The sequence below is a fragment of the Notamacropus eugenii genome, chromosome 6, assembly GCF_028372415.1.
Source record: "Notamacropus eugenii isolate mMacEug1 chromosome 6, mMacEug1.pri_v2, whole genome shotgun sequence".
NCBI lineage: Eukaryota > Metazoa > Chordata > Mammalia > Diprotodontia > Macropodidae > Notamacropus > Notamacropus eugenii.
This window is the reverse complement of record NC_092877.1, coordinates 317,637,879-317,664,479: the sequence shown is the minus strand read 5'-3', so window position 1 is coordinate 317,664,479 and position 26,601 is coordinate 317,637,879. Positions and strand designations below refer to the sequence as shown.

Here is a 26,601-nt window from a genome sequence, read left to right as displayed (position 1 = left end):
TGGAGGAAAACATTCTGCCTCTTGGGGAGGTTCTGGAAATAGCTATGATAGACCACTTTAGCAGGAGCATGAAGTGTATGAAAGGGTCTTAATGTGAAATAAAGTCAAAAGTTAAGGCTGGAACCTATCTAGCAATTGTGAAGGTCTGAAAAGTCAGTTTGTATTTTCTCCTAGAGACCATCACACAGAGGTACTGGAGGTTTTGGAGGAGATCAGAATTTTCTTTTAGGAATAGTACTTTGGAAGCTGTGTGGAGCATGGATTAGAGGCAGAGGCCCCAGGTAGGGTGCTATGGTAATAGGTGACAAGGGATGAGGAGCAGGCTTGTGAAGAGAGAAAAGGGAACAGGCAGATGCAGAGATGTTTTGCAGGTAGGATTGATAGGATTTAGTGATTTATCAGGTAGGATACAACCCCGGGGGCCTAAGAGAATGAAGGTGCCCTCAACACAGTTATGGAAATTTGAAATTAGGGCAGGTTTTAGGGAGGAAGATGAAGTGGGCTGTTTAGGACATGTCAGATTTGAAATCATGTTGAATATTCAGATGGAAATGGCCAGCAGACAGTTTAATGGTCTAGGACTGCATTTCAGAATTGGATACATAGGTTTTGGAGTCATCTGCATAGATGATAATTGAATCCATTGGATTAGAAGATGAATCACTAAGGGACAGAGAAGAGAAAAGGATCTCGGACTGATCCTTGGGAAACACCTGTATTTAGGGGAGTGAGAGATAGATGATTCAGTAAGGGAGATTAGTAAGAATCACTCAATTGGGTAGAGGAGAGACATGGAAACCAAGGGAGTGGCAAATGTCCCAGAGCAGGGCATGGTCAGTGGTATAAAACAAATTGCAGAGGTGAAGAAGAATGAGAATTGAGAAAAACCCATCAGATCATTGCAGTTGAGGTCACTGATGGTTTTTAAGAGAGCAGTTTCAGCTAGAGCAGGCTGGTTCCCCAGTGGTAGGATCAGAAACTGGAGGGAAAAGGGCTGAGAAATGGTACTTAATGGATGAAGAGCCATTGAAAATGACCCCCAGCACTGCCCTCACTTCAGACCAGTCTCATAAGAATAAGAGTGACCGCCTTACTGGATCTGGAGCATTGGCTTAGGCTGCTCTGCTCTGTTCCTGAAGAAAGTGTCGCAATCTCTGTATCTCTTCTGGTATTTTTACAGGAACTGAATAAACGACTGACTGCAACTCCTTCTGCCTTCCTCTCCCACTTGAGAGACCTCATGTGCACCTTGTTGGAAGGTCCAGCTGCTCCCGGAGGTGCCATTTTCTCTTGTGAGCGTATGTCAGAGAGACTGACGCTGCGCATTCGGAGTGAGCTCTCTGGTCTACCCTTTCACTGGAACTTCCAATGTGCCTTAGCTAGCCCTTCCCTGGTGAGTAAACAATGGGAACTAGGCCTCTAATCTATGGAGGAGGAAGGGATTTTTTATAGTGAAAAAACATCAGGAACGTTGTTCCTCCATCTCTCTAAAACTTTTTCCTTAGAAGCCTTCTGGCTAGGTGAGAGGCTGACTTGATTTTGTTTTTAACTTAACAGCATCACTTTATTTTAGAAGATAACTTAGCTTACAAATTATACATTTCCTCTAAAAAATCCAATTTTATGGAAGAATACATAGGTACAAATGGATAAGACAATTCTTTCTCATAAATACTCTTATGAACTGCATATATTATATAAGATTCAGTTTTACATCAAGATGTAAACTAAACATGAGAACTTTATTTTTGGACTGTGTGGATATTGCCACTTTTGGGCCAAAATGGAATTTCTCATTCAAAGCCCCCAAAATGGAGGGTGATCCTAAAGATACATCAAAAGCACTTATACATACTGGTTTAAATTTTTTAATATATGCAGAAACATTTCTACTAGATTTATAGAATTAACTCTAGGAGAGACTTGTCCCTTGATCAACTATTTGACCATCTGTAGCTCTTCAGAAGACTCCCACTTTTGGCGAAATATGAAATACTTTTGAGGCAGGTCAGGTTGGTCATATTTCCCCCTGGTTCTGGAATTTTCTTTCTGTTAGTGATCATATCAGTTTTGAAAAGGGAATAATATGGACACATACGCTGCTCTAAATCCCATGAAACTCACAAATGTGATCAAAAGAATAAGTTCTTTCTTTTTCATCATGCGTTTTTGTAAGAGGTTCATAATCAACAACCTTTGGCTTGGCAGCCTGGTATATGAGAGAGACTTGATTCTTGGCCAGCAAATCTTTCCCCCCACAAAGGGATTTTGAGTTAGGTGGATAGCTTGCATTCTACAGCCTTTTAAGGTTCAAAAAATCCATATGTTGGCTCATTTGATCCTCCTTACAACAACCCTAGAGGTAGGTTATTCTATAGAGGGGAAAACTGAGACTGAGCAGTCAGGATGCTTGTGAGAGAGGGCACATAGCTAGTAAATGTCTGAGAGTAGATCTCAAGCCCAGCACTCTGGCCCCAGAACACCTTTTCATCCTTCAGTGAAGTGGTGTCCCTCCCTGATGTGCATAGTCCTTTCATTGGTACAGATTGCCATTTGTGAATTTTCATCCCATGTCCTTCTTGTCTCTGTTTCACTAATTTTCCACAGAGTGGCTGTCCAGCATGTTGGAGGCCTTCCTACTGTAGGCCTTTTTACATTTTGAGGATACTATTAGAGGCAGCTGGGAGGTGCAGGAAGACCTGAGTTCAAATTCAGTCTCAGACACTTTCTAGCTGTGTGACCATTTAAACCTCTGTCTTTCTCAATTTCCTCTTTTGTAAAATGGGAGTAATAACTACAGGGTTGTTGTGAGGATTATACAAGATAATAATTATAAAGCACTTATAGTGCTTAGCACAGTGTAAGTGCTGAATAAATGGTTTCTCCCTTCCTTTCATCAGAGAACCTGAACCATTTGCTTTTTATCACTTGTTTGTGCTTCATCTCCTCACTACTATCCCTTCTATTTTGTCTTGAGAGTAGGTAATCATTGGAAATATACTACATGCCGTATATACATATAGATGATATGCAAAATCGTGTGTATGTGTGTACAACTCTGCACTCAAATACATATACCCATGCAATTCAGTGGTAGGCAGCTAGATGGTGCAGTGGATACAGTACAGGGTCTGGAGTCAGGAAGACTCATCTTCATGAGTTCAAATTGCTTGGGCCTACTTGCCTCAGTTTCCTCATCTGTCAAATGAGCAGGAGAAGGAAGTGGCAAACACTGCAGCATCTTTGCCCAAAAAAACCCCCAAATGGGGTCACAGAGAGTCAGACACGACTGAAATGACTGAACAACAAAAATTCAGCGGATTGGTTGGCTGTCCAACTGCGCGCTTGTGTGTGTGTGTGTGTGTGTGTGTGTGTGCTTATGGCATGTAGTATATTTCCAATGATTATCTACTCTCAAGACAAAATAGAAGGGATAGTACTGAGGAGATGGGGCACAAGCCTCACAACAACCCTGTAGTTACTATTCCCCATATGGGGAATAGGCATTTTTAGGACATTGAGTTTTTGCTGCATGGATTGTCAGTCTATTTCTTTTTTTTATAATCATAGATTTCATTGAAAAGACCTTCTAGGGTCAACCCTGTGTCATCAGCAACATAATTACACAGAGGGTCTCACTACCTCTATATCATCACCTCTCTTCCATCTGCCCTTTGTGCTGGACATCCATCGTTAAAAGTGCAGAACACTTAAGCCAGTATGTGCTTCTGTTTTATGTCTCACTTGACATTGCATAGTAATGCACAGAGCTAATTCTGTTGGGTCTTTCAAAGAATCTTGCATAATCTGCGATCTGTTAAGGATCTTAGCTTGAAAAGACCAGGGATTTCCACTTCATCCTGGGCCATCTACAGTCTTCCTGATCTATACCTGGCTACTGGACCCAGATGGCTTCTGAGTAGAAAGTGAGACTGATTGACTTTGTACAACCCTTGCTCACTTAAATCCAATTCAATTGCATGTCATGGCATCATCTTCCTGATGATCTTCCAGTCCTCTTTCAGAATGAAGGACAAACAGTACTAGGTTTTAGGGTTATGAATCTGTAAATTCATCAGTGTCAGTATTCTCTTCAGTAATCCAACAACTCTTTTGTGCCTGGACATCCTGTGCTAGGGTATTTTCTTTCTTTTCTTTTTTTTTAACATTATTTTTTAGTTTTCAGCATTTACTTTTATAAGATTTTGAGTTCCAATTTTTTTTTCCCCTACCTCCCCTCCTCCCTTTCCTCCTACCTCCCCAAGATGGCAAGCAGTCCAAATTAGGACATGTATAGTCGTGTTAAACATATTTCCACATTAGTCATGTTGTGAGAGAAGAATCAGAATAAAAGGGAAAAGCCATGAGAAAGCAAAAATAAATAAAAAGAGTAAATAGTACGCTTCAGTCCACATTCAGACCCCATAGTTCTTTCTCTGGATGTGGATGGCATTTTCCATCATGAGTCTTTTGGAGTTGTCTTAGATCATTGCATTGCTGTGAAGAGCCAAGTTTATCAAAGTTGATCATCACACAATGTTGCTTTTATTGGGTACAATGTTCTGGTTCTGCTCACTTCACTCAGCTCCAGTTAATGTAATTTTTTTCAGGTTTTTCTGAAATCTGCCTGCTCCTCATTTCTTATGGAACAGTAGTATTCCATGACATTCATATACCACAACTTGTTCAGCCATTCCCCACCTGATGGGCATCCCCTCAAACCAGAGTGTTTTCTGTAGACAGGATCTTTAGCAAAACGCAGGAGCCCTGAGGCCCTCCCTCATTAACCTGAGCTGCATCATAAAGCTTTCCTCAGCTTCATGTTAAGCATGGATTTCCTCTTCACTTTCATTCTCTGATAAGACTTGCTGTGAGGGCTTAGAACTTTCTTTCGACTGCGTTTGTTCTTTCCTTGGCACTGGGAACTCCCAGTGAGGAAACTCCTTGTAGCACTGTTGGGCAACACCTCCTTGGTGCTGTCAAGGAGTCAGAGAGTTGCCTGAAGCGCTCAGAGGCTGTGACTGGCCCAGGTCACACGGTATGGATCAGAGGCAGGGCTGGAGACGCCATTTTCCTGACTGAGGGTTATTCTGACAGTTACTCTACGCTCTACTCCTTTTGTAATTGTTAGGTGAGAAGAAACAGAACATGCCTAGTGTCAGCTATGATTTGGTTTCTGATCCAAGGAAGGTTGTAATTTCAGATACTTCCAATCCTGTACAAGATCTAGAATGTTCCTTTTCTGGTCAAAGTTTCTGTGCTTTTTTCATAGATGGACACTAGGGGGCACTGTTTGCTCAGTGATTCTACACCTTAGAGACCCAGCTAGTTCATTCTGTTGATGGGTAAAGCAACTAGTTGTCCTTTCATGGACCACGTGGTCCATGAAGAGTGAGTGACATTGCAGAGCGGAGTACCTGAGAGGTCGCCTGACCCTGTAGTGTTTGAGCTGAGAGAGCAGTAGGGAGGCTTGTATGAGGAAAACCCTGTTATTTGAATGTATACTAATCCATAGCACTTAATAGTGCTGGGGCAACTTTCTAGGGGAGCCAGGAGATGCCTAGGTATGTCACTGTATAGAAAAAACCTAGATGTCATAAGCTAGTTCAGCTAGTTGGGGTTTGGGGTATGAGGATAGGATCTATATTAGACCCAATTCAGTTATACCGGTGATGGGGGAACTTTGTTCAGACAAAGGATTAGTCAGAGTGGGGAATCTTTGGCCTTGAAGCTACATATGGCCCTCTGGGTCCTCAAATGCAACCCTTTGACTCAGTTATTATTACATTTATTTTATGAGAAAGGAAAAAGAAAGGGTAAAATGACTTGTGTTCATATAATGAATCAAAAAGGTTCTGAGATGGGTTTTGAACTCCAACCTTCTAGACTTAGAAGTCCAACATTGTCTTCTCTATTTTATGTCTCCTGCTAGACTTTTACAATTTGTCTTTTTATCTTTTTCTACATCTTTCCTCTTGTTCTATAGTTTTTTTCTCATTATTTTGTTTGGACTTCTTAGTCTTCTTTCTCTTATTCTGTGCTTCTTTTTTACATTAAGAATTTTAAACTACCTTCCTGTTGTTTTAGAATTCCTATCTCTTTGTAAATGACACCTAAGAATAAAAAAGTTTGAAGGTTAATAGCAATCTAGTCCACTTCATACCTGAAAAAAATCCCTTCTACCAAATACTTGACAAGTCCTCGTCTAGCCTTTGTGTGAAGACATCAGTGAGGAAGAATCTACTTCCTCTTGAGGTTGCCCAAGTTTTAGATAACTGTAATTATTTATTGGGAAGTTGTTCCTAACATCACACCTTGCTTCTTTCTATTGCTTATCACCCTAGCCTCTGGGACCAAATGGAACAATCTAACCTTGATTCCATTTGATAATACTTTAGGTCCTTCATGGACAGCTACATTGCACAGTGAATAGAGTGCCTGGAGTCAAGAAGACTCATCTTCCTGAGTTAAAATCTGGCTTCAGACACTTACTAGCTGTGTGACGCTGCATAAGTCACTTCACCATGTTTGCCTCAGTTTCCTCATCTGTAAAATGAACTGGAGAAGGAATTGACAACCCATTCCAGTATCTTTGCCAAGAAAACCACAAATGGGGTCATGATGAATCAAACACTGAAAATAACTGCACAACAGCAAAGATGCTTCAGGATAGTTATGTTCCTTAAATCTTCTCTAGACTAAACATCCCTAATTCCTTTGACTAATCCTCATTTAATGTTGACTTGAGGACCTTGTCCATTTTGATTGTCTTTCTGTGGACATTCCCCACCCGAACCTTGGACAGACTAATCCTCTGGCTGACTAAAGCTCCCCCATCACTGGTATAACTGAACTGGCCCTGATATAGGCCCTATCCTCATACCCCAAACCCCAACTAGCTGAACTAGCTTACGCCATCTAGATTTTTCTATACAGTGGCACAGCCAGGAGTCTCCTGGCTCCCCTAGAAAGCTGCCCCAGCGCTATTAAATGCTATGACTTAGTATACATTCAAATAATGGGGTTTTCTTTATACAAACTTCCCTCCTGCTCTCAGCTCCAACACTAGAGGGTCAGGCGATCTCTCAGGGAGTCCAGCGTTCTTCCTAAAATTTTGCTGCTGAGAACTGAACACAGTACACGCCTAACAGCCTAACACAGTAGGATTTTCATTTCTTATTCCTGTAAGTATTCCTTTCTTAATTCAGGCCAAAATCACATTAATGTTTTTGGCTGATATACTGAACTCTATTCATATGGAGTTTGTATTCTACTGTTAGCCTCAAGTCTTTTTGAGACAAACTGCTATCTAGAACATATCTCCTCCCTATCATACTTACGAGGTTGACTTTTTTGAATTCAAATATAAGACTTTATATTTATTCTATTAATTTTCATCTTATTAAATTCAGCCTAATGTTGTTTCTTTTTGGATCCTGGTTCTGTCATCAGTATGTACATATACAGTCTGCAAATTTAATAATGCTAGCTATGCTTTCATTGAAGTCATTGATAAAAATGTTAAATAACACAAGAGCATGAACAGGTGCTTGTTTTTTTTTCAATTAAGCATTTACTTTCTTTTCCATGCACTCTACCCCACTGGAGAAGAAAGAAAAGAAAAACAACATTCTTGTAACAAACATGCATAATCAAATTTCTGCATTAGCCATGTTCAGAAATCTAGGTCTTGTTCTGCATGTTGAAGCTAGCATTTCTCCTCAGGAAATAGGTAGTGTATTTCATCTTCTGTTTTCTTGTATCATGGTGGATCATCACCTTGATCAGTTAGGTCTTTCGAAGTTGAATAGGTACCAGGATCATTTCAATGGAGACCTCTCCAAGTTGACATTAAACCATGAAACTTTTTGAATCTGCCCATTTAGCCAGTTCTGAATCTGTTTTATTATACTATTGTCTAGCCCTCATCTCTCCATTTTTCCAAAACCAAGTAGCATATGATACTTTATCATAAGCCATGCTATAATCCAAGTAGATTACAGGATTTACCAGTTTAGTAACACTGTCAAAAGAGTTAATAAAGTTAGTCTGGTATGACTTAATCTTGTTGAAACCATGTTGATTTTCTCTGATTATTGCTTCCTTTTTCAGATGTTCATTAACCATGTCTTTAAAAAAATTTAACATAATCTTAAAAAATTATGTCATAAATTAAAATCAGATTCACTGGCCTATAGTTTGCAGGTTATGTTTCAGCTTTTTTTTTTTTCTTAAATAGGATGTTCCTTTTTCCCTGGTATGGTACTGTTATAATTCTGTTCTCATTTCCTTTCTTCCTTCTTTCCTTTCTTTCGTTCTCTTTCTCCCCTCCTTCCTTCTTCTCTCTCTCTCTCTTTTCCTCAGTTATGTTTCAGATATTACTGGCCGTGGCTTAGCAAACACATCCCCCACTTTCCATACCTGAGGGTGTTATTCATCTGGATTAGATGATTTACTTTCATCCAGGACACCCAGGTTCACCCTTCTTATCTCTTTATTTGTTTTGGGTGTCAACTCCCTGTTAGTCCTTTTTTGCTCTTTCTAGACCAAAGGTCCTTCTCCTTTGGCTGAGGAGAAAATAGAAGGGAAATAAGAGTTGAGGCCTTTTTCCTTCTCCTTGCGTTGTCAGGCGGCCTTGCCTGGGGGGTAGGATGGGGGGGGGGTGGCTTTCCCTTTAATCCTCTTTCCTCCCACAGAGCCAGAAAACCCCTTTTTGTTGACCTGAGCTTTCCTTGGCAGCCTCAGCTCATTTTGAGCTTCAGCACTCTTGTCAATATTATTTTTAATCTTATTTTTATTGTTTTTTTTTTTAATATCTTTGGTTCTGAAATTATTCACTTGCCCCCGCCCCCCCCCTCCCAGCAAGCCTATTCCTGGTAACAATGATTTTAAAAAGGAAGATACAAAAGCAGTTCAGCAAAACCAGCCTGCCCCTAAGTTGTATTTGAATGGTGTGTTCAGTATTCTATACCTGCAGTTTCACGTCTCTGTAGAGAGGGAAAGGGGGGTACATTTTCCCAACTCTTCCCCATGCTTTAGCCCACCATTATTCTTTTGCAGCACTTGGTTTTTTCTCCATTATATATGTGGTTTTTCTGGTTTTGCTGACTACCCTTTTGATTACCTCAGACTATTCTTCTGGCATTTCTCTAGATTCTTCGCGTATTTGTTTCTTATGACTCGACGATACTTTGTCACATTTGTGTATTGTAACTTGATTAGCCAGTTACCTTTTGATGCACATCTGCTTTGATTCCAGTGTTGTGACCACAAAGCCCTGCTGTGGATATTTTGTTGTGTAGGGGACATATCTTTATATATCTTTGACTCCCTTGAAATGGCTTCCTAGCAGTGGAATCTCTGGGTCTTGACAACATTCTCAGAGTGTTTTGTCTCTTTTTGTTACTGGCCCTTGCCTTCCTTTACTATATATGTTTTAACAAAATATAAGTTGGTTGATGAGTTCTTTGTGTATTTATATTGGCCTCTTCACACAACTCTTCCCCCTCCCCCTCCCCCCGCATTGGAATTGTTTTTCTTTTTATCTTTAGAATATGAGATCTTCCCATGTTTCTTGGACTGTGGTTAGTTCATGGAATCTTACCTATCCTTCCTGTTAACCTTTTAAAATTTGCTGTCCCCAAATCTAGACTTTGTTATTCCATGTCTATCTTTCTCTCCTTCACTATTTTAAACTCTAATAGGGAGTAGTCACCTCCCCAAGGATCTCAGCATTTTCATCCCAGCAATGAGTTCCTCCTTGTTAGTGATGTTGAAATCTACATAGACTTTTCTGTGATGGACCTGCTAAGTACCTTTTTTTTTCTCATAAAGCTCTATCGCTTATTAATTTTTAAAAAACCAAATCTGTGGGGTTTGTTATATAGAAAGTTGCAAGTACAGAGCTTCCTTTGTCAGTGGAGACTGACGCCTTTTCCTCAATTTATTGTCTTAAAAAGTTGCCTGGGAGCCCTGAGAGAGAAGGTGAATCACTAGTTCAGGTTCACATAGCTAATAGGTTGTCAGAGCTGGAACTTGACCAGAGGTCTTCAGACTCCAAGGCTGGCTCTGTCCACCGTGTCATTTTGCCTCATCCTTCTTAAAATGTGTGGCTAGATTTGAACTCGGGTTCTTCTGACTCAAGGGCCAGTGCTCTATCTACTTCTCCACCTAACTACCCCATATATAGTGTTTTAAATGCGGAATGACCAGGGAAGAGTATAGTGTGACCATCATAGGACTCCTGAGAGCGATTCTTTTTTTTTTTTTAAACTATAACTTTCTGTTGATATCTTTTGTGTTTTTTTACATTATCAGTATTTCTCACAGCATCCCTCCTTCCTCTCCCAGAGAGCTGTGCCATATAACAAATGATATTTTTTTTAAAAACAAGGAAAAAGAGAAAAAAATCAGCATAACTAATCAATATATTTAAAAAGTCTGAAAGCATATGCAATGTACTACACCTCTAGACCCCCCTCTGCAAGCCAGTGGTTGGGAGTATCTTCTTATATCTCTTCTTTGGGGTCATGCTTGTTACTTTTTAGTTTTATAACATTCACATTTGATTGTTTTCTAGTTATTCTTTCCATTTCCATTATTGTAGTCAATGTGTATATTCTTTTCTTGGCTCTGCTGAGGAAGCTGTGCCTCTTAATGCAGCCTAATATCACATGAACTTTCTTCACTGTCATATCACTTTCTTGACTTCATATTGAATTTGTGATCTGTTAATCCCCTAGAGTTTTTTTCAAAAGAATTCTTCTCTAGTTATGTGCTCCCCACCCTCATCTTATGCTAGGAAAACTGATTTTTTAAAAATTCAACTGTAAGACTTTCTATTCACTTAAGATGTTTTTCCCTCCTCCACCTTACCTCCTTCTGCTCATCTTTTTGTCTCTTAGATGCCTTTATTTGGACATATGACCTCCACTTGAAACTCAACACTATCATGGCAGAATGCCTAGGATATTGCTTCTTAGTAGGTCAGTTATTGAATAGCCAGTCTTGAAGCAGGGCCACAAATGTTAGAGTTGGACAGGATTTTAGAAATATTGTAGTCTTAACCTTACATCCCCACACATTGCATTTGTGTGTGAGTATGCGTGACTTTGCGTGAGTGAGTGTATTTTACAGATGAGGAAATAAGCCCAAAGAGATCAAGTTACTTGCCCTAGGCCATGTAGCTGGTTGGTGGCAGAGCAAGACCCTGAACATTGGTCTTCTGAATTTCAGCCCAGCATTCTTTCCTGACCACATTGACTGGGAACCCAGGAGTGGCTGTTCCATCTTCCTTCCTTGAAGGCATTACAACTTTTGAGTTCTTTTCTGAATAAGACTGGTGAGCTTTAGGCCGACTTTTCTAACTTGTTTTCTTAGTACTCATTGGCTAGGTCTGAGGATAACACGCTTCTGGGTGAATATGGTTTGATTGACCCACTCAAGTCAAATGTGCATTTTGATTGTTTTTTCATTAGTGATGGATTTCCTTTGGTCCCTTGCTCGGTTGGACCTGTCACTTGCAGATGACACTTAGTAAGTGTTCTTGGTGATGAAGGTTATCCATTGACAGGATGTCTTCTTAGGATTAGAGATGGAGTCTGTAACCTCAGAAGAGCTAGGAGACCAAGCAGAGCCAGAGGAGACAAAGAAGATGAAATCATCGGTCCATAAGCTCATAGAATAGTGCTGGAGGGGACCTTAGAGGTCATCCAGCCCAACTCCTTGATTTTATCAATAAGAAAACTGAAGCCCAGAGAGGAGATGTGACCAACCAAAGTGCTGTGGGTATTGGCAGAGGTAGGAGTGGGAAACTTTGGACATCTGATCTCCATCTGGCATGCAACAGAGCCAAGGCAGAGTGTCGAGGATGTTGCTCCCTAGTAGATTAATTATTTTTAGGTTCTTTGACTCCAAATCCAGTATTCTTTCCTTTGTATCATATTGTCTGACTCAAATACACAATTTTGACCTCAGTGCTTTGCTTTAACCAGCCAACCTAAGGGAAATAAACTCAGGGTTCATCCACGTTAGAAGAGAAGTTATCCTCCTGCCTAAGCTGTTAAAACAGATCTAAGTCTTATGTGAATTTCTGCAACCCTTTCTGATTCAAGACATTTAAATGCTCTATCTTCCTCAGTTTCCTCAACTGAAATAAGGAATTTTGAATTAATAAAATTTTGATCCTCAAAATGCGGATCATAACTGCACCTCCCTCACAGGGTTGTTGTAAGGATCAAATCACCCACCACAGTTCTTGGTACATAGTAGGCATTATATAAAAATATTTGTTCCCTTCCCATCCCCCCCTTTAATAAATTCTTTTGCTATGTAGACAGTAGGAATAGCCTTCCAAAAATCTAGAAAGACTTAATTGTCTTTGCCCAACCTTTTCTTTGCCTTTTAAAGTTTACTGATGCTGAAATACAGTGTCTTGAATTTGCAAGGCACAGTTAGCTACAAGCTGGTTGCTTCCTTCTGAGATATTGTGCCTGTCATTCCTGGCACAAGGTGGGCAGATGGTGATACCCTTTAGCATATATTGGTTACTCTGGTTAAGCTGTCTCCTGATGTGACTACTTAGAACACGATTTCCTCAGTGTGGATACTCATTCCTCCTGTAGACTGCAGATCCCTGTATATCTTCCCATACTGCATAGCTCTTATCGGGATTCCCCCCCAAATCTATGAAGGGTCTATCCAGTGTGCAAGAGGCCTTTGTCTTAGTCTTTTTTTAAATCTTGTTTGTCTGTATGCCACTTGCATTATCTCTTTGTTCCTTTTTTCAGGTCATACATACCCTTGATTATCATATTTTTACTTCTTATATAAGCAAGTGATTTTTTTGATAACATATCATATCTCATTTTGCCCTGCTGTGTGTTGTCTTACAGCTGTTGGTGTTGTTTATAATTTTATTTCTTGTGTGATTGTTGTTTTCTATAATTTGCAACCCTCCAGGAGAATGTTGGTGTTAAAAAGATAGACTTTTGCAGTAGGGAACAATTTGAGATTATGAAAAGCACCACACGATTTTCTGAGTGGCATTTAGCATAAATTCTTCTTAATATCTGCTCAGCTTATCCATCTATCATTTGTCCAAGATATAGGTATTGTCTTGCTTCTGGTAAACTCCTAATAAGATGTTTGATTGAATTCAATGAAATGGTCCAGACTGTCCATCCAAGTGCTTCAGAAGGCAGTGAGGTGACCCATTGGATATAGCACTGGAATTGAGGCCAAAAAGATCTGAGTTCAAATGTTACCTCAGACACTTACTTGCTGTGTGACACTGGGTAAGTCTCTTAGCTTTTATGTCTCAGTCTTCTCATTTGTAAAGTTATAACATCTACCTCACAGGCTAGTTGTGAAGATCAAATGAGGTGTAATATGTGTCAAATGCTTTGCAAACCTTACAGTGCCCTACATATGCTAGCTATCACTGTGCCATAGTCCAGATAACATACATTTTTTTGTTCTTTTTCATTCACTTTGTTTTATCCTCTGCACATAACTTTGTATTATACCTAAAGACACTATGCAGTCAGTGTTCTGAAGTGCATTTCAATTAGTATAATGTCATTTGCTAAAAGGAGCTTTTGCACACTTTACTGTCAATAGAAAATTATTTGTTCATTTAAATGTTCAGCAAGAAACCTTCTGTGACCCAGCCCAACCCATGGACTACATTTTTTTTCTCAGGGCCTCCCTTCTTCTGAGCTTCTGTATTTCTGAGGTCATTCTTGTCCTTTGAATCACCAGGCTGCCCTGTCAGCTTCGAATTCTCCCCTGCCTTTATTCCTAGTGTCCGTTCAGTTGCTGTTCATTGTCATTTCTGTCCTGACAGTGCCTCACGTCTGTAATACACTTCTGTCATGGTTTATGTTCTCATTACCTGTTTTATAGACTGAAGATATGGCAATAGTTCCCTCCTCAGTCTCCCTGACTCACATCTCTGTGTTGCTGCAAAAGGAATTTTCTGCAAGTGCAGGTCTGACCACCCCACTCCTTTATTCAGTAATTTCCAGCAAGTCCCTGTTGCCTCTCTGATAAAATATAAGCTACTCTTTTCAGTTTTTAAAAAAAATTAGTCTGATCTTTTACATACAAGGTAGAGCAGATGATGAGGATTATGCATGAAAGTATAGATCTATATTATGTATGACAGAAGTGTCAAACTGACAGCTACCCACAGAACTCCCCCAGGGAGAGGCTGATTTCATTACAGTGTAATTGGGCAGTGTGCAGCAAGATAAATAAAAATGGCAGCATGGCGATAATGTCAATTTGTGGTTTTCTAAGTCATGATGTCCACAAGGATCCATTTCTATTTGAGCTTGACATCTCTGATGTATAGCTTCCTTTTCTTTAAGAATGCAATAAATTAAGGAAATTTAGTATCACACTTTCAAAGTTGTCCTAAAGTGCACTTTAACAAATGCTTAAATGACCTTAGAACCTTTTTTTTGGGGAGGTGGGGGGAAACAATACTATTGTGAGCTCCTCCTCCTAAGTCCTCTTTTGCATTGAAAAAAAAGAAGAAACAAAACTCTTGTGACATGTTGATAGGCATAGCCAAGCAAACAGCTCTATACTTTGACCAAGTCTAAAAGTGCTTAGGGGCCACTTAGTGGCACAAGTGAATAGAGTGCCGGACTTGGAGTCAGAAAGACTCATCTTCCTGATGCTAATCTCAGACATTTACTAGCAGTGTGACCCTGAGCAAGTCACTTATCCTTGTTTGCCTCAATTTCTTCTTCTGTAAAATGAACTGGAGAAGGAAATGGCAAACCACTCCAATGTCTTTGCTAAGAAAATCCCAAATGGGGTCAGGAAGAGTCAGATACAACTCAAACAACTGAACAATAACAAAAAAAGCACCTTTTGGTCTTCACCTTGACAATCAAACTCTTTTCTCTTAGGAACTGTGTAGCATGCTGTGTCACTGGCCCTCTCTAGTCATTCTAGGTCATTTCATTAGGTCAGTTTCTTAAGTCTTTCCAAAGTTGTTTTTCTTCATAAAGTTGTTGTGTCAATTGTTCTCATGGTTGTTCTCACTTTGGTCTGCATCAGTTCATCCATCTCCAGGTTTCTCTGAAACCATCCCTCTGTCATATCTTCTAGCATAATAATATTCCATTACAGTCATATACCATTATTTTTTTTAGTGATTTCCTAATTGATAGGTAACCCCCTTAGTTTTCTGTTTCCTTCAGAACTGGAATTTGTTTCATTTATGAATAATCCTTCTCTCTTAATCTCTTAAGCCTGTTTCCCTTTTGATTTTCATTTTTAAATACTAGTTTAGAGGCTTTGGGTGCTTGCCTTTGCTTCCTCCCTAATTTCTTTCTATTCTCTTCTGTGCATTTAGAAAAATATTACATTGAATCTCTATTTTGGTATTACTATTACTAACACTACCCCATTCTCCTCCTAATTAAAAACAGAGAGAAAGAAAAAATAGTCTTTCTAATAAATAGAGTCAAGCAACACGTATCCACCCAAAAGTATATGTCTCAGGTGTTGGAGGGAGAAACTGTGGGAAAATGAGTACTTTAATGCCATGCTGGTGGTACTGTGTTGGTTTAATGAAAGGCAATGTGTATGTCTGCCCCTGAAGTTTCTAAACTGTGTATATCCTTTGACCCAGTAATACCTCTACTAGGCCTATACTTCATAGAAATCAAATCAAGAGGAAAGGGACCCATTATATGCAAAAATATTTATAGCAGCTCTTCTTGCAGTGGCAAAGAACTGGAAACTTAGGGCGTGTCCATTAACTTAGGGAATGACTGAACAAATGAAAATAATACATGAAAATAATAGAATACTATTGTTGTTTGTTGTTCAGTTGTGTCCAACTCTATGTGACTTCATTTGGGGTTTTCTTGGCAAAGGTACTAGAGTGGTTTTCTATTTCCTTCTCCGTCTCATTTTACAGATGAGGAAATTGAGGCAGACAGGGTTAAGTGAGTGACTTGCCCAGGGTCACACAGCTAGTATCTGAGATCAGATTTGAACTCAGGAAGATGAGTCTTCCTGACTCTAGGCCCAGCACTCTATCCACTGAGCCACCTAGCTGCCCTATACAGTACTATTGCCCCTTGAGGAATGTGAAGGAGGCAATTTTAGAGAAACCTGGAAAAGTTCATATGAACTAATGCAGAATGAAAGTACTCAGAACTAGGTATCATACAATAGTAGCAGTATAAAAGCAAATAACTTTGAAAGACTTAAGAACTCCAGTCAGTACAGTGTTCAGTTTCAATTCCACACAATGCCTGATACGATGAGCTCTTTACCTTCTGACAGAGGTGATGGACCTAGGGTACCAAAGGAGACATATACTTTTTGGACAAGGCCAGTGAGGTAATTAGTTTTGCTTTTACTACACCTATGTAGTACAGTGGTTTGGTTTTTTTTGATGGGGGGAGTGGAGAAGAAATATTTTTGTTAATTGAAAAAATAAAATAAAAATTTCTTTCTGTACTTTGTATTTCTGTACCTTGTACTCACCATTTCTGTCAGGAGGTGAGTAAATGCTTTCTCCTGGGTTCTCTGGAGGCACAGTGGACCATTTTCATTGATAAGAGTTCTTAAGTCTTTCTTTTTAATCTAGACATCCAGTTTAATCTTAAGACATCTGTTCTTAAGTCTTACAAAGGTGTTTTTGTTTGGTTTTGTTTTCACAGTGTGGCTGTCCTTATATAAATCGTTCTTCTTTTATTCACTTCATTCTGAGTTGGTTCATACTACTCTAATTTCGCAGAAAGATCCTCCCTTTCAGTTCCCAGTTTAGGATCAGGAAAGTTGTTTTCCTTGTGACTATTCCCTTCCCAGTATTATCCTTCTTCTGCCTCCCCTCCCCCATGACTGCTTGTTTCCTTCTCTTGAGTTTGATGTATTTTTACACCAAACTTTATGTGTGTGTGCTCAACCCTTCTTTGTCCAGTTTAGATCAAAATGAGATTCACCTAATGTCTACCCCTCGCGTCCTTTCTATGTGTTTGTGTCCTTATGTACTCCTTTATCAGAAACATAGTGTTCTATTCCATTCTTCCTTCTAGTTTCTAGGGGATATAAAGCAGGTAGAGTGAGGAAGGTAATAATCATTTATATAGCACCTACTATGTGCTAGACATTGCACTAAGCACTTTTTACAAATATTATCTCATTTATCCTTATAACAACTGTGGGAGTTAGGTGCAGTTAATTTTGCAGTTGAGGAAACTGAAGGAAGACAGAGGTTTAAGTGACTTGCCTGCAGGTCACACAGCTATCAAGTATGTGAAACTAGATTTGAGCTTAGGTCTTCCTGACCCCAGATCTCCATCCATTGCACCATCTACCTGCCTCTAATGGTATCCTCAGAATGTAAAAAGACCTAAAGGAAGATCTCCAGCACGCTGGGCAATTACTTGGTGGAAAATTAGTGAAACAACACAAACAAGGAGGACATGGGATGAAAATTCACAGATGGCAGTCTGCACCAGTGAAAGGGCTATGCACATGAGAGAAGGTCACTACACTGAAGGATAAGGTGGTGCAGGGGCCAGAGTGCTGGGCTTGAATTCTAGCCTCAAACATTTACTAACTGTGTGCCCTCTCTCACAAGCATCCTGACTGCTTAGCCTTATTCTGAAGCTGGATTTGAACTGAGGTCTTCCTAACTCCAGGCCTAGTACTCTATCCTACGTGTCACCTGGTAGTATTGTGGGGTTGGGTTTGTTTGCAAGTTCATGTGCTGGGTCCTTGGATCAGTTAGTATAGCCTTGATGTCAGTAATGTGGTAGGTGGTGAGGTAGAGGATGCAGGGTGAGCTCAGGATAGGCTTCAGTTCAGGTTTGTTTTTTAACTTTTTTTGTATTCTGGGGGTCCTAGACCATAGAGTAAGCTCAAGGTGCTTTATCTTTGGCTCATAATTTCTGTTTTGGAGAGGTTCTCTCCTCAGGTTGTGGAGATAAGAGAAAGTATCTAATCCTCCAGCCTGTTGATCACATGATCCAGAAGTCCCTGGTGATTCTTAAATTCTCTCCACTTAATGTGTTTTTGAGTTCAATTCTTTTTGATATCAGATATCTTGAATTTTCTTGTATTTTTTCAATCTTTTGATTTTCTTCTAAATATCTTGCTGTCTCATGGAATCATTGATTTCTATTTGGATTGTTTTAGTTTTCAGAGAGTCCTTTTCTTGGGTAAAATGCATCACTCTCTTTTCTGAAGTATTTGTCTTCCTTCCTATTTTTTTCTCCAGAAATCTTATTTCATTTCATTTTTTAATCTCTTGTTTCATTTCTCCTAGAGTTAGCCTTTGTGGAAAGTCTATTTTTTTCCTATGAATCTCTACTTAGAGTTGTTACAGAGTTTTAAAAATTATTTCTTTTTGGGAATCTCTAGATAAACAATACATTTTGATACTCTTTGATGTGTTCTTTGATTTACTCATCTCTAACAGCATATAGTTGCTGAACTGGGGCTTTGTGCCAGGGCCAAGCCCCTCTACCTACTGTGATTTTGGCTAGAGTTGTCCTTTTGGAATGGAGTGGTTGGCCCTGATTAGTTTTGCCATGGGTCCCTGGATTTCTCTGATCTCAGCCTCTGGAGGTTAGACCCTGTTGGATCTTTGAGGTTTAGAAGCTGGTCTTTAGGGCTTTCTCTCAAGATGATTCTGGATCTTGGCTGTCCTGGGCTGAGTGCTCTGATCTCCTGATATGCTATTCTGGTCATTTACTACTTCAGCCACTCTCCAGTATTTCCAGTAATCCTACACTGGGGCTTTCTGATCCCTCTTGAGTTTTACGGGGGGCCAGGGGGATCCTTTGCTCTTACTGCCTCTGGACACAGAGCCTTGCAGGCTACAAGTGACCCTGTCCATCTCTGGTCCTGCTGGGAGGCTTCCCTGTGATGGGCCTAGTGTTGTTGGCAGGTTCTTTCTTACTTCCCTTGTCCTTGTGACTGAACTCTAATGCGTTTCTGAAGTGAAAGAAGTCACTGTTTGGAGTGGGGGAGGGGGTCAGGGTTGGGAATGGACTTTTAATGAAATTGAGGACTTCCAAGCATTCCTGATAAAATATTACAGCTGAATAGAATCCTTAAAATACAAACTCAGTAGACTTCTGCCAAGACGGCTGCCTGAATGAAGGCAGACTGCCCAGCTTCCACATAGCTACTCCACTGAAACCCTGAAATTTGCACCAGACCAGATAATGATCAAGAAATCCAATGTGAAACTGCAGTAAGAGACTTCTTCCACTTCAGAATTTCATAAGGGGTGAGTCAGAAGGACAAGGGCAGCAGCTTGATCTGGCAGTATCACTTCAGCATTTTTCATACTTGCCAAATTCAATTCATTTCAACTCAACAAACATTTACTGTTATAGACAAAATGACTTGAAAGGGAACTTGAGAGGACTTGAAAGAGGAAGGAACACTTAGGGACTCGCCATTTTCTTAATTCCATTTTCTGGATGTCCTCTATACTGTGTTTCATTTCCCACATCCTCCTAAACCTTCTTTGTCAGAGGTTAAAGACAAAGAAGCAGGACACTGAAAGAGGCATACCTCCAGGAGAAGTCCAAGTCATTGGGAGGAAACATCAGGCAGGCAACTAAGAGCTCACTTTATGGGCATCCATTTGTAATTGGCTTGTTCTCCCTACCGGGAGTGGGGAAACTTTGGCCCACGTGTCGCTCTCTAGGTCCTCAAGTGAAGCCCTTTGACTGAATCCAAACTTCATAGAACAAATCCCCTTAATAAAAGGATTTATTCTGTAAAACTTAGACTCAGTCAAAAGACTACACTCAAGGCCCAGAAGACCACATGTGGTCTTGAGGCTGCAGGTTCCCTATCCATGGTACTCCTCCTTAGTCCTTACACTTCTTTTTTAAATGGCACTAGACAGGACAAATCTAGTGTATTGTGTATATGTATGTCCATCTCAATTTGGGCCCAGAAATGCCATGATGAATAATAGAAAATTTACTTAATTCAGTACTTTAGTAACACAGGGTTTCATCAGTGTAGTGTTTCCCTCTACCAATACAAATTGTAATCACTCTGTGACTTAAATAGATAATTTTTGAGAGTTCCCATTGCTTAAAATTGATCACCTACAGCTAACCTAGTGAGGAATCTCTCCCAAGTGGTCCTGTTATGACTTTCCAGTTTGGTGAGGTGCACTAGAAATTCCACTCCAGTGCTGTAGCCTGAGATAACCGTGTTAGTGGAGATACAGAAAACATCATCTCTTTCTGCTTTTCTCCTCCCTCCTCCTCCTTCCTTCTCCCCTTCAGCCAAGCCAAGATTAATTCAAATACGTCTTCCAGGTGCAAAAACTATGGAGAACTAGGACTTTCTATATGCCGATTTGGTAATGCCTCTCCATCTAAATATTGGATGCATATGGCAAAAAGTGAATGATATCTTAATCTCATCCTGCTCACTATTCGAATTCTTTCTTTCTGGTGGCTTAAAGTATTTTTTTCTTTGATTTGAAAAGAATTTTGGCTGTGATCATCTTGGGAGTTTTCATTTTGGGGTTTTAGGAGGTGACTGCTTAATTATTTCTATTTTTACTTTGTCCTCTAGTTCCAAGAGATTTGGGTAGTTTTCTTTTTCTTTGTTTGGAGTCTATTGGGTTTAGGTAACTTGTCCAGGGTCACACAAGCTAGTAAGTGTCAAGTATCTGGGGCTGGATTTGAACTCAGGTCCTCCTGATTCCGGGGCCTGTGCTACACTGTACCACCTACCTGCTCCACTTTTATGATTTTTTGAAATATGATGTCTAGGTTCTTTTTTTGGTCATGGATTTCAGGTAATCCTATGACTCTTAAATCTTCCTCTGTCTTCCTCCATCCAAGATAATCGTGCATAATACTGCACAACTAACTGAGCAAAATTTGGCCTTTGAGATAGCTTTGGAGTGTGAATGATACAATAGCAAATAAACAAAATTGCATACATGGGGGGGAAAGCTTTAGTTGCATGCCTGATGGAATAATTTGTTCTTTCTTTCTTTTGTTCGTGAAAGCATTTGTAAATTGAAAATTTCCACTCAGAACTGTTTTACCTTCATCCTCTAAGTTTTGATACATTGTTTTATTATTGTTATTTTCTTTGATGAAGTTTTTTTTTGTTTCTGTAATTTTTACTGTGACCCACTAGTTCTTTAGAATTTTGTTAGTCTTTATCTTTTATTTCTCTTTATTAGACTTATTGAATATAATTTTTATTACACTGTTTTCAGTAAACAATATTTAGTGTTTCTGCTTTTCTACTTTTTGAGAGGATTTTATGCTCCAGTACATGGTTAGTTTTTATAAAAGTGCCATATACATCTGAGAGTATGTTTATTCTTTTCTATTTCCATTCAGTAATTTTCCACGGATCTATCATCTCTAATTTCTCTTTTTTGTTTCTTTTTTTTTAAAATAATCTAATTTTTCCAACATTTTCTTCTGGTCAGCTTCTCTCCTGTGTATCTTTTATTAGCTTTATCTAGCTCTGAAAGTGGTATATTAAAGTCCCTTTCTATTATAATTTTATTATAGATTTCTCCTTATAATTTGATTAAATCTTCCTTTAAGTGTTTAGATGTTATCCTATTAGAAGCATATATTAAGATTTGATATTAATTCACTATCTATGGTGCTTTTTAGCATAATCGAGTTTTCCTGGTTGTCTCTTTTTTGCTGTCTATATTTACACGTAACATTAATATGAATTGTTTATACTTCTTTTTTGATTTTAGCTGAAGTATAATAGATATTGCCTAGGCTCTTCATTTTAACTCTGTGATTCTTTTTGTTTAAGTATTTTTTTTAAACAACATACTGTCAGAGTCAGTCTTCAAATCTCTTCTGCTGTCATCTTCCATTCTATTGTAAGTTTATTTCATTCACCTTCACAGTTGTAATTGTTACATGTGTACTTCTCTTCATCCTGTCCTCCTGTACTTTCTTCTCTTTGTTCCCATCTCCTGCCACCTTACAAATAAAAAGGTAGTGAAAGAGAGGCAGTCTGCTCAAAGAATGTGATCTGTAAATGGAGCTGCCTGTTTCCCCAGTTTTGCAGCTCTTCTTGTCCCCTTACCTGGCTTCTGATCTCAGGGTTTTACTCTTCTTTCCCTTCCTTTTAATTCCCCCTTCACCTTCTTTTCTCTAACAGTTTGTTTTTCCTATGATTCTTCCCTGACCTAATCTGCTCTCCTTCTTCAACCCCCATTTTCCCTGTCTTGGCTCTCTTCCTTCCTGTTTTCCTTTTGAGTTTAACGTATTTCAACATCCCAGTTCTTTGCCACCACAAAGAGAACTGGTATACATATTTTAGAACATATAGGTTCTTTTCCTTTTTCCCTTAATCATCGTTGGAAATAGACCTAGTAGTGGCATTTTTGGGTCAAAGGATCAAAAGGTCACTTTAATAACTCTTTGGCCATAATTCCAGATTGCACTTCAAAATGATTGGATCAGTTCACAATTCCACCAACAATGAATTAGTGTTCAAATTTTTCCACATCCTCTCCAACATTTGTTGCTTCTCCCTTCAGTCATTTTAGCCAGTCTGATTGGTAAAAAATGATATCTCAAGGTTGTTTTAATTTGCATTTCTCTAATCAATAATTGTAAAATGCTGTCATGTGTTTTCTCATTTGATCCTCAGAGCAATGCTTGGAGGTAGGTACTCTGATCTCCATTTTACAGATGCAGGGGCATCTAGATGGTGCAGTGGATAGAGCACCAGTGCAGGAATCAGGAGGACTTGAGTTTAAATCTCACCTCAGACACTTGATGCTCACGAGCTGTGTGACCTTGGGCAAGTCACTTAACCCCAATTGCCTCATCATGGGTCATCTCCAGTCATCCTGATGAATATCTGGTCACTGGATTCAGATGGCTCTAGAGGAGAAGTGAGGTTGGTGACCTGCACAGCCCTCCCTCACTCAAAACAAAGTCAAGTGCAAGTCATTTCTCTCTGATGGCATGGTCTTCTTCAGCAGCGAAGGACGAACACACAGAATTATATAGAGTATTTTTTCTTATGACTATAAATTGTTTTGATTTCTTCATTGGAAAACTGCCTATTCATGTTCTTTGGCTCATATCTTATATCAATTGGGGAATGACTTGCAATCTTATAGATTTTACAAAGTTCTTTATGTATTTGAGATATGAGACCTTTATCTGAGAATCTATAAAATTTTTCTCAATTTTCTGTTTTCCTTCTGATCTTGACTCCATTTGTTTTATTTGTATAAAACCTTTTAAATTTACTGTATTTGAAATTATTCATTTTATGCCTTACTTTGCTCTTTATCTCCTGTTTATTCATAAATTGTTTGATGATCCATAAATATTCCATGTTCTTCAGATTTTCTTGTAATATCTCTCTTTATGTCTAGGTTATGTATCCATTTTGACCTTATGTTGGTAAATGGTGTAAAATATTGGTCTGTACCCAGTTTCTGCCATATTGCTGTCCTGTTTTCCCAACATTTTTTTTTTTTTACCAAGTAATGGGTTCTTATCCCAAAATCTTAAGTCTTTACACTTGTCAAATTCAAGGTTACTATATTTATTTGCTGCTGTCAATTATATATCTACTCTGTTCCATTTATCTACATTTCTGTTTCTTAGCCAGTACCAGATAGTTTAGATAAGTACTGCCTTATAATGTAGTTTAAGATCTGGTACTGCTAAACCTTCCTTTACATTTTTTCATTAGTTTCCTTAACAGTCTTGATTTTTTGTTCTTCCAAATGAATTTTATTATTACTTTTTCCAATTAAGTAAAATAATTTTTTGCTAATTTAATTAGAATCACATTGAATATATAAATTAGTTTAGGTAAAATTGTCATTTTTACCATATTGACCCTGCCTACGCATGAACAATTAATATTTCTTCAATTATTTAAATCTGACTTTATTTGTATAAAAAGGTTTTATTTTTTATAATTTTGTTTATATGGTTCCGCAGATTGTTTTGGCAGGTATACTCTCAGGTATTTTAGGCTATCTAGAATTATTGTAAATGGGATATCTCTTGCTATCTCTTCCTACAGGGTTTTTTTTTTTGTGATGTATAGGAATACTGATGATTTATGTGGTTTTCTTTCTATCCTGCTGCTTTGCTAAAATTATTCTTTCAACTATTTTTAGTTGAGTCTTTGGGATTTTCCAAGTATATCATCATATCATCTATAAAAAGAGATAGTTTTATTATCTCACTCCCTATTCTGATTCCTTCTATTTCTTTTTCTTCTCTTATTGCTAGCATTTCCAATACAGTATAAAATGATATTGGTGACAGTGGGCATCCTTATTTCGTAGATCTTAGATCTTACTGGGAAGACTTTTAGTTTATCTCCATTACAAATAATGCTTACTGACGGTTTTAAATAAATTATTTTATCAATTTAAGGAAAAGTCCATATATGCCAATACTTTCAAGTGTTTTTATGTAGAAATTAGTGTTGTTCTTTATCAAAAGCTTTTTCTGTATATATTGATGTCATCTTAAAAAAATTTGTATCATTAATATAATTAATTGTGTTAATAGTTTTCCTTATGTTAAACCATCCCTGCATTCCTAGTATAAATCCCACTTGGTCATACTGTATAATCTTTGTAATATATTATGATCGTTTAGCTAGTATCTTATTTTTCTTTTGAAAATTTTGTTTCTCTTCCTTTGGCCATTTATCTAATAGGAAATAGTTATTAGTCATGTACATGTACACACATACCTATATCTGTCATATATATTGGATACCAAACCCTTATCAGAGATATTTGATATAAAGAATTTTTTCCATTTGACCACTTCCTTTCTTATCCAAGGTGAGTTAATTTTTTCTGTGTAGAAGCTTTTCAGTTTCAGGTTATCAGTTATCTATTTTATCATTTCTAATTGCCTCTGTCTCTTGTTTGGTTAAGAATACATTTCCTTCTTGTAGCTATGAGAGGTATATAATCTGTCTCCTAATTTTAAAAAATAATGTGATCTTTCATATTAAGGTTATCCATTTAGAATGCATTGTGGAATATGATGTAAGATCTGTTTATGTAAGCCTCATTTCTGCTAGACTTGCTTCCAGTTTTCCCAGCAGTTTTTGCCCAATAAGGATTTTTTCTTTTGTAATTTCATTTTCCACTTTATCAAACACTAGGTCACTGAATTCTAATTGTTTCAGATTCTCCCTTGTCTAGTCTGTTTCATTGATCTAGCTCTCTTTTATTGCTAATACCAAATGATTTTGATGACTGCTGCTGTATAATATAATTGGAAGTCTTTTTTCATATTTTCCCTTGATAATCTAGAACTTTTGCTTTTCCATATGAATTTTGTTATTATTTTATCTAATTCTAGAGAGTATCCTGTTCATAATTTTATTGGGATAGAATTAAAAATGTAAATTAATTTTGATAATATTGGCATTTTTATCATATTGATGCATCCTAGCCATGAGCATTGAATATTCCTCTGGCTATTTGAGTTGTTCTTTTTCTTTAAGGAACACTTTATAACTAAATCTATGCAAATCTTCTGTGTACTTTGAGAGGTCTAGCCCTAGTTATTTTATGCATTTTGTAGTTATTTGGAATGAGAATTCCCTTTCTGTTGTTATTTCTTGTGTTTAGTTAATATTATATAGAGATGCTATTGATTTTTGAAGATTTATTTTGTAGCCTGCAACTTTGTTGAAGGCATTGTTTCAGTATCTTTGCTGAATCTCTTGGATTTTCTGAATAAACCATCATATCATCAGCAAATACAGATAGTGTGTCTTCTCTTTATCTTTATGCCTTTAATTTCTTTCTCTTGTCTTTTTGCTATTGTTAGCATTTCTAGAACTATATCAAGCAATAGAGGAGAGAGTGAGCCATCTTTGCTTCACTGTCATATTTGCTAGAAAAGTTTCTAGTATATACCTATTGCATATGATGCTAGATTTTGGTTTGACGCTTTTATATTTTTTTAAAAAAGGTTTTTCTATGCCTATACTTTGGAGAGTTTTTAAGCATAACAGAATATTGTACTTGGTCAAAGGCTTTTTCTGCAACTATTGAGATGGTCATCTGATTTTGGATGTTTTGGTTTTCAATGTGATTAATTATATTGATTTTGTTTTTATAATATTGAACCATCCATATACATCACAGGTATAAATCCCACTTGGTCATAATGAATGATTTCTTAGATAAATCACTGTAATCTGTTTGACAGGATTTTGTTTGAAATTTTAGTCGATATTCATTAATGATTAATTATGGTTTTCTTTCTGTGTTTTATCTTTATCTGATTCAAGTATTAATACTGTATTTGTTTCATAAAGAATTCTGGTAGTTCTTTTTGACACATTTTTTGAGAATGATTTACAAAGTATGGATACTAACAGTCCTTTAAAAGCTTGAAAGGTTGCTCCTGTGAATCCATCAGCAACAGGAATTTTTTCCTTTGGTAGTTCCTTTATAGCTTAATTTATTTTCATTTCTGAAACTGGGTTATTTAAGATTTTCTCTGACCTCTTGATAGTTTGGGTATTTTACTTTTTTGAAGCTATTCCTTTATATCTTTTGTGTTCTGAGTTTTGTGAGCATGC

The 26,601-nt window shown here is 38.0% G+C and overlaps 1 protein-coding gene across 9 annotated transcripts in view; it reads left to right on the top strand.

The window, feature by feature from the left end:
- NHEJ1 (non-homologous end joining factor 1) overlaps positions 1–26,601 on the top strand; it is a 113,183-nt gene that overhangs the window by 2,730 nt on the left and 83,852 nt on the right. For all 9 annotated transcript variants that reach the window (XM_072617836.1, XM_072617833.1, XM_072617837.1 and 6 more), the window contains one exon: positions 1,181–1,393. In XM_072617836.1, coding sequence (XP_072473937.1) covers positions 1,181–1,393 — 213 coding nt within the window. The remainder of the gene's footprint in view (positions 1–1,180; positions 1,394–26,601) is intronic.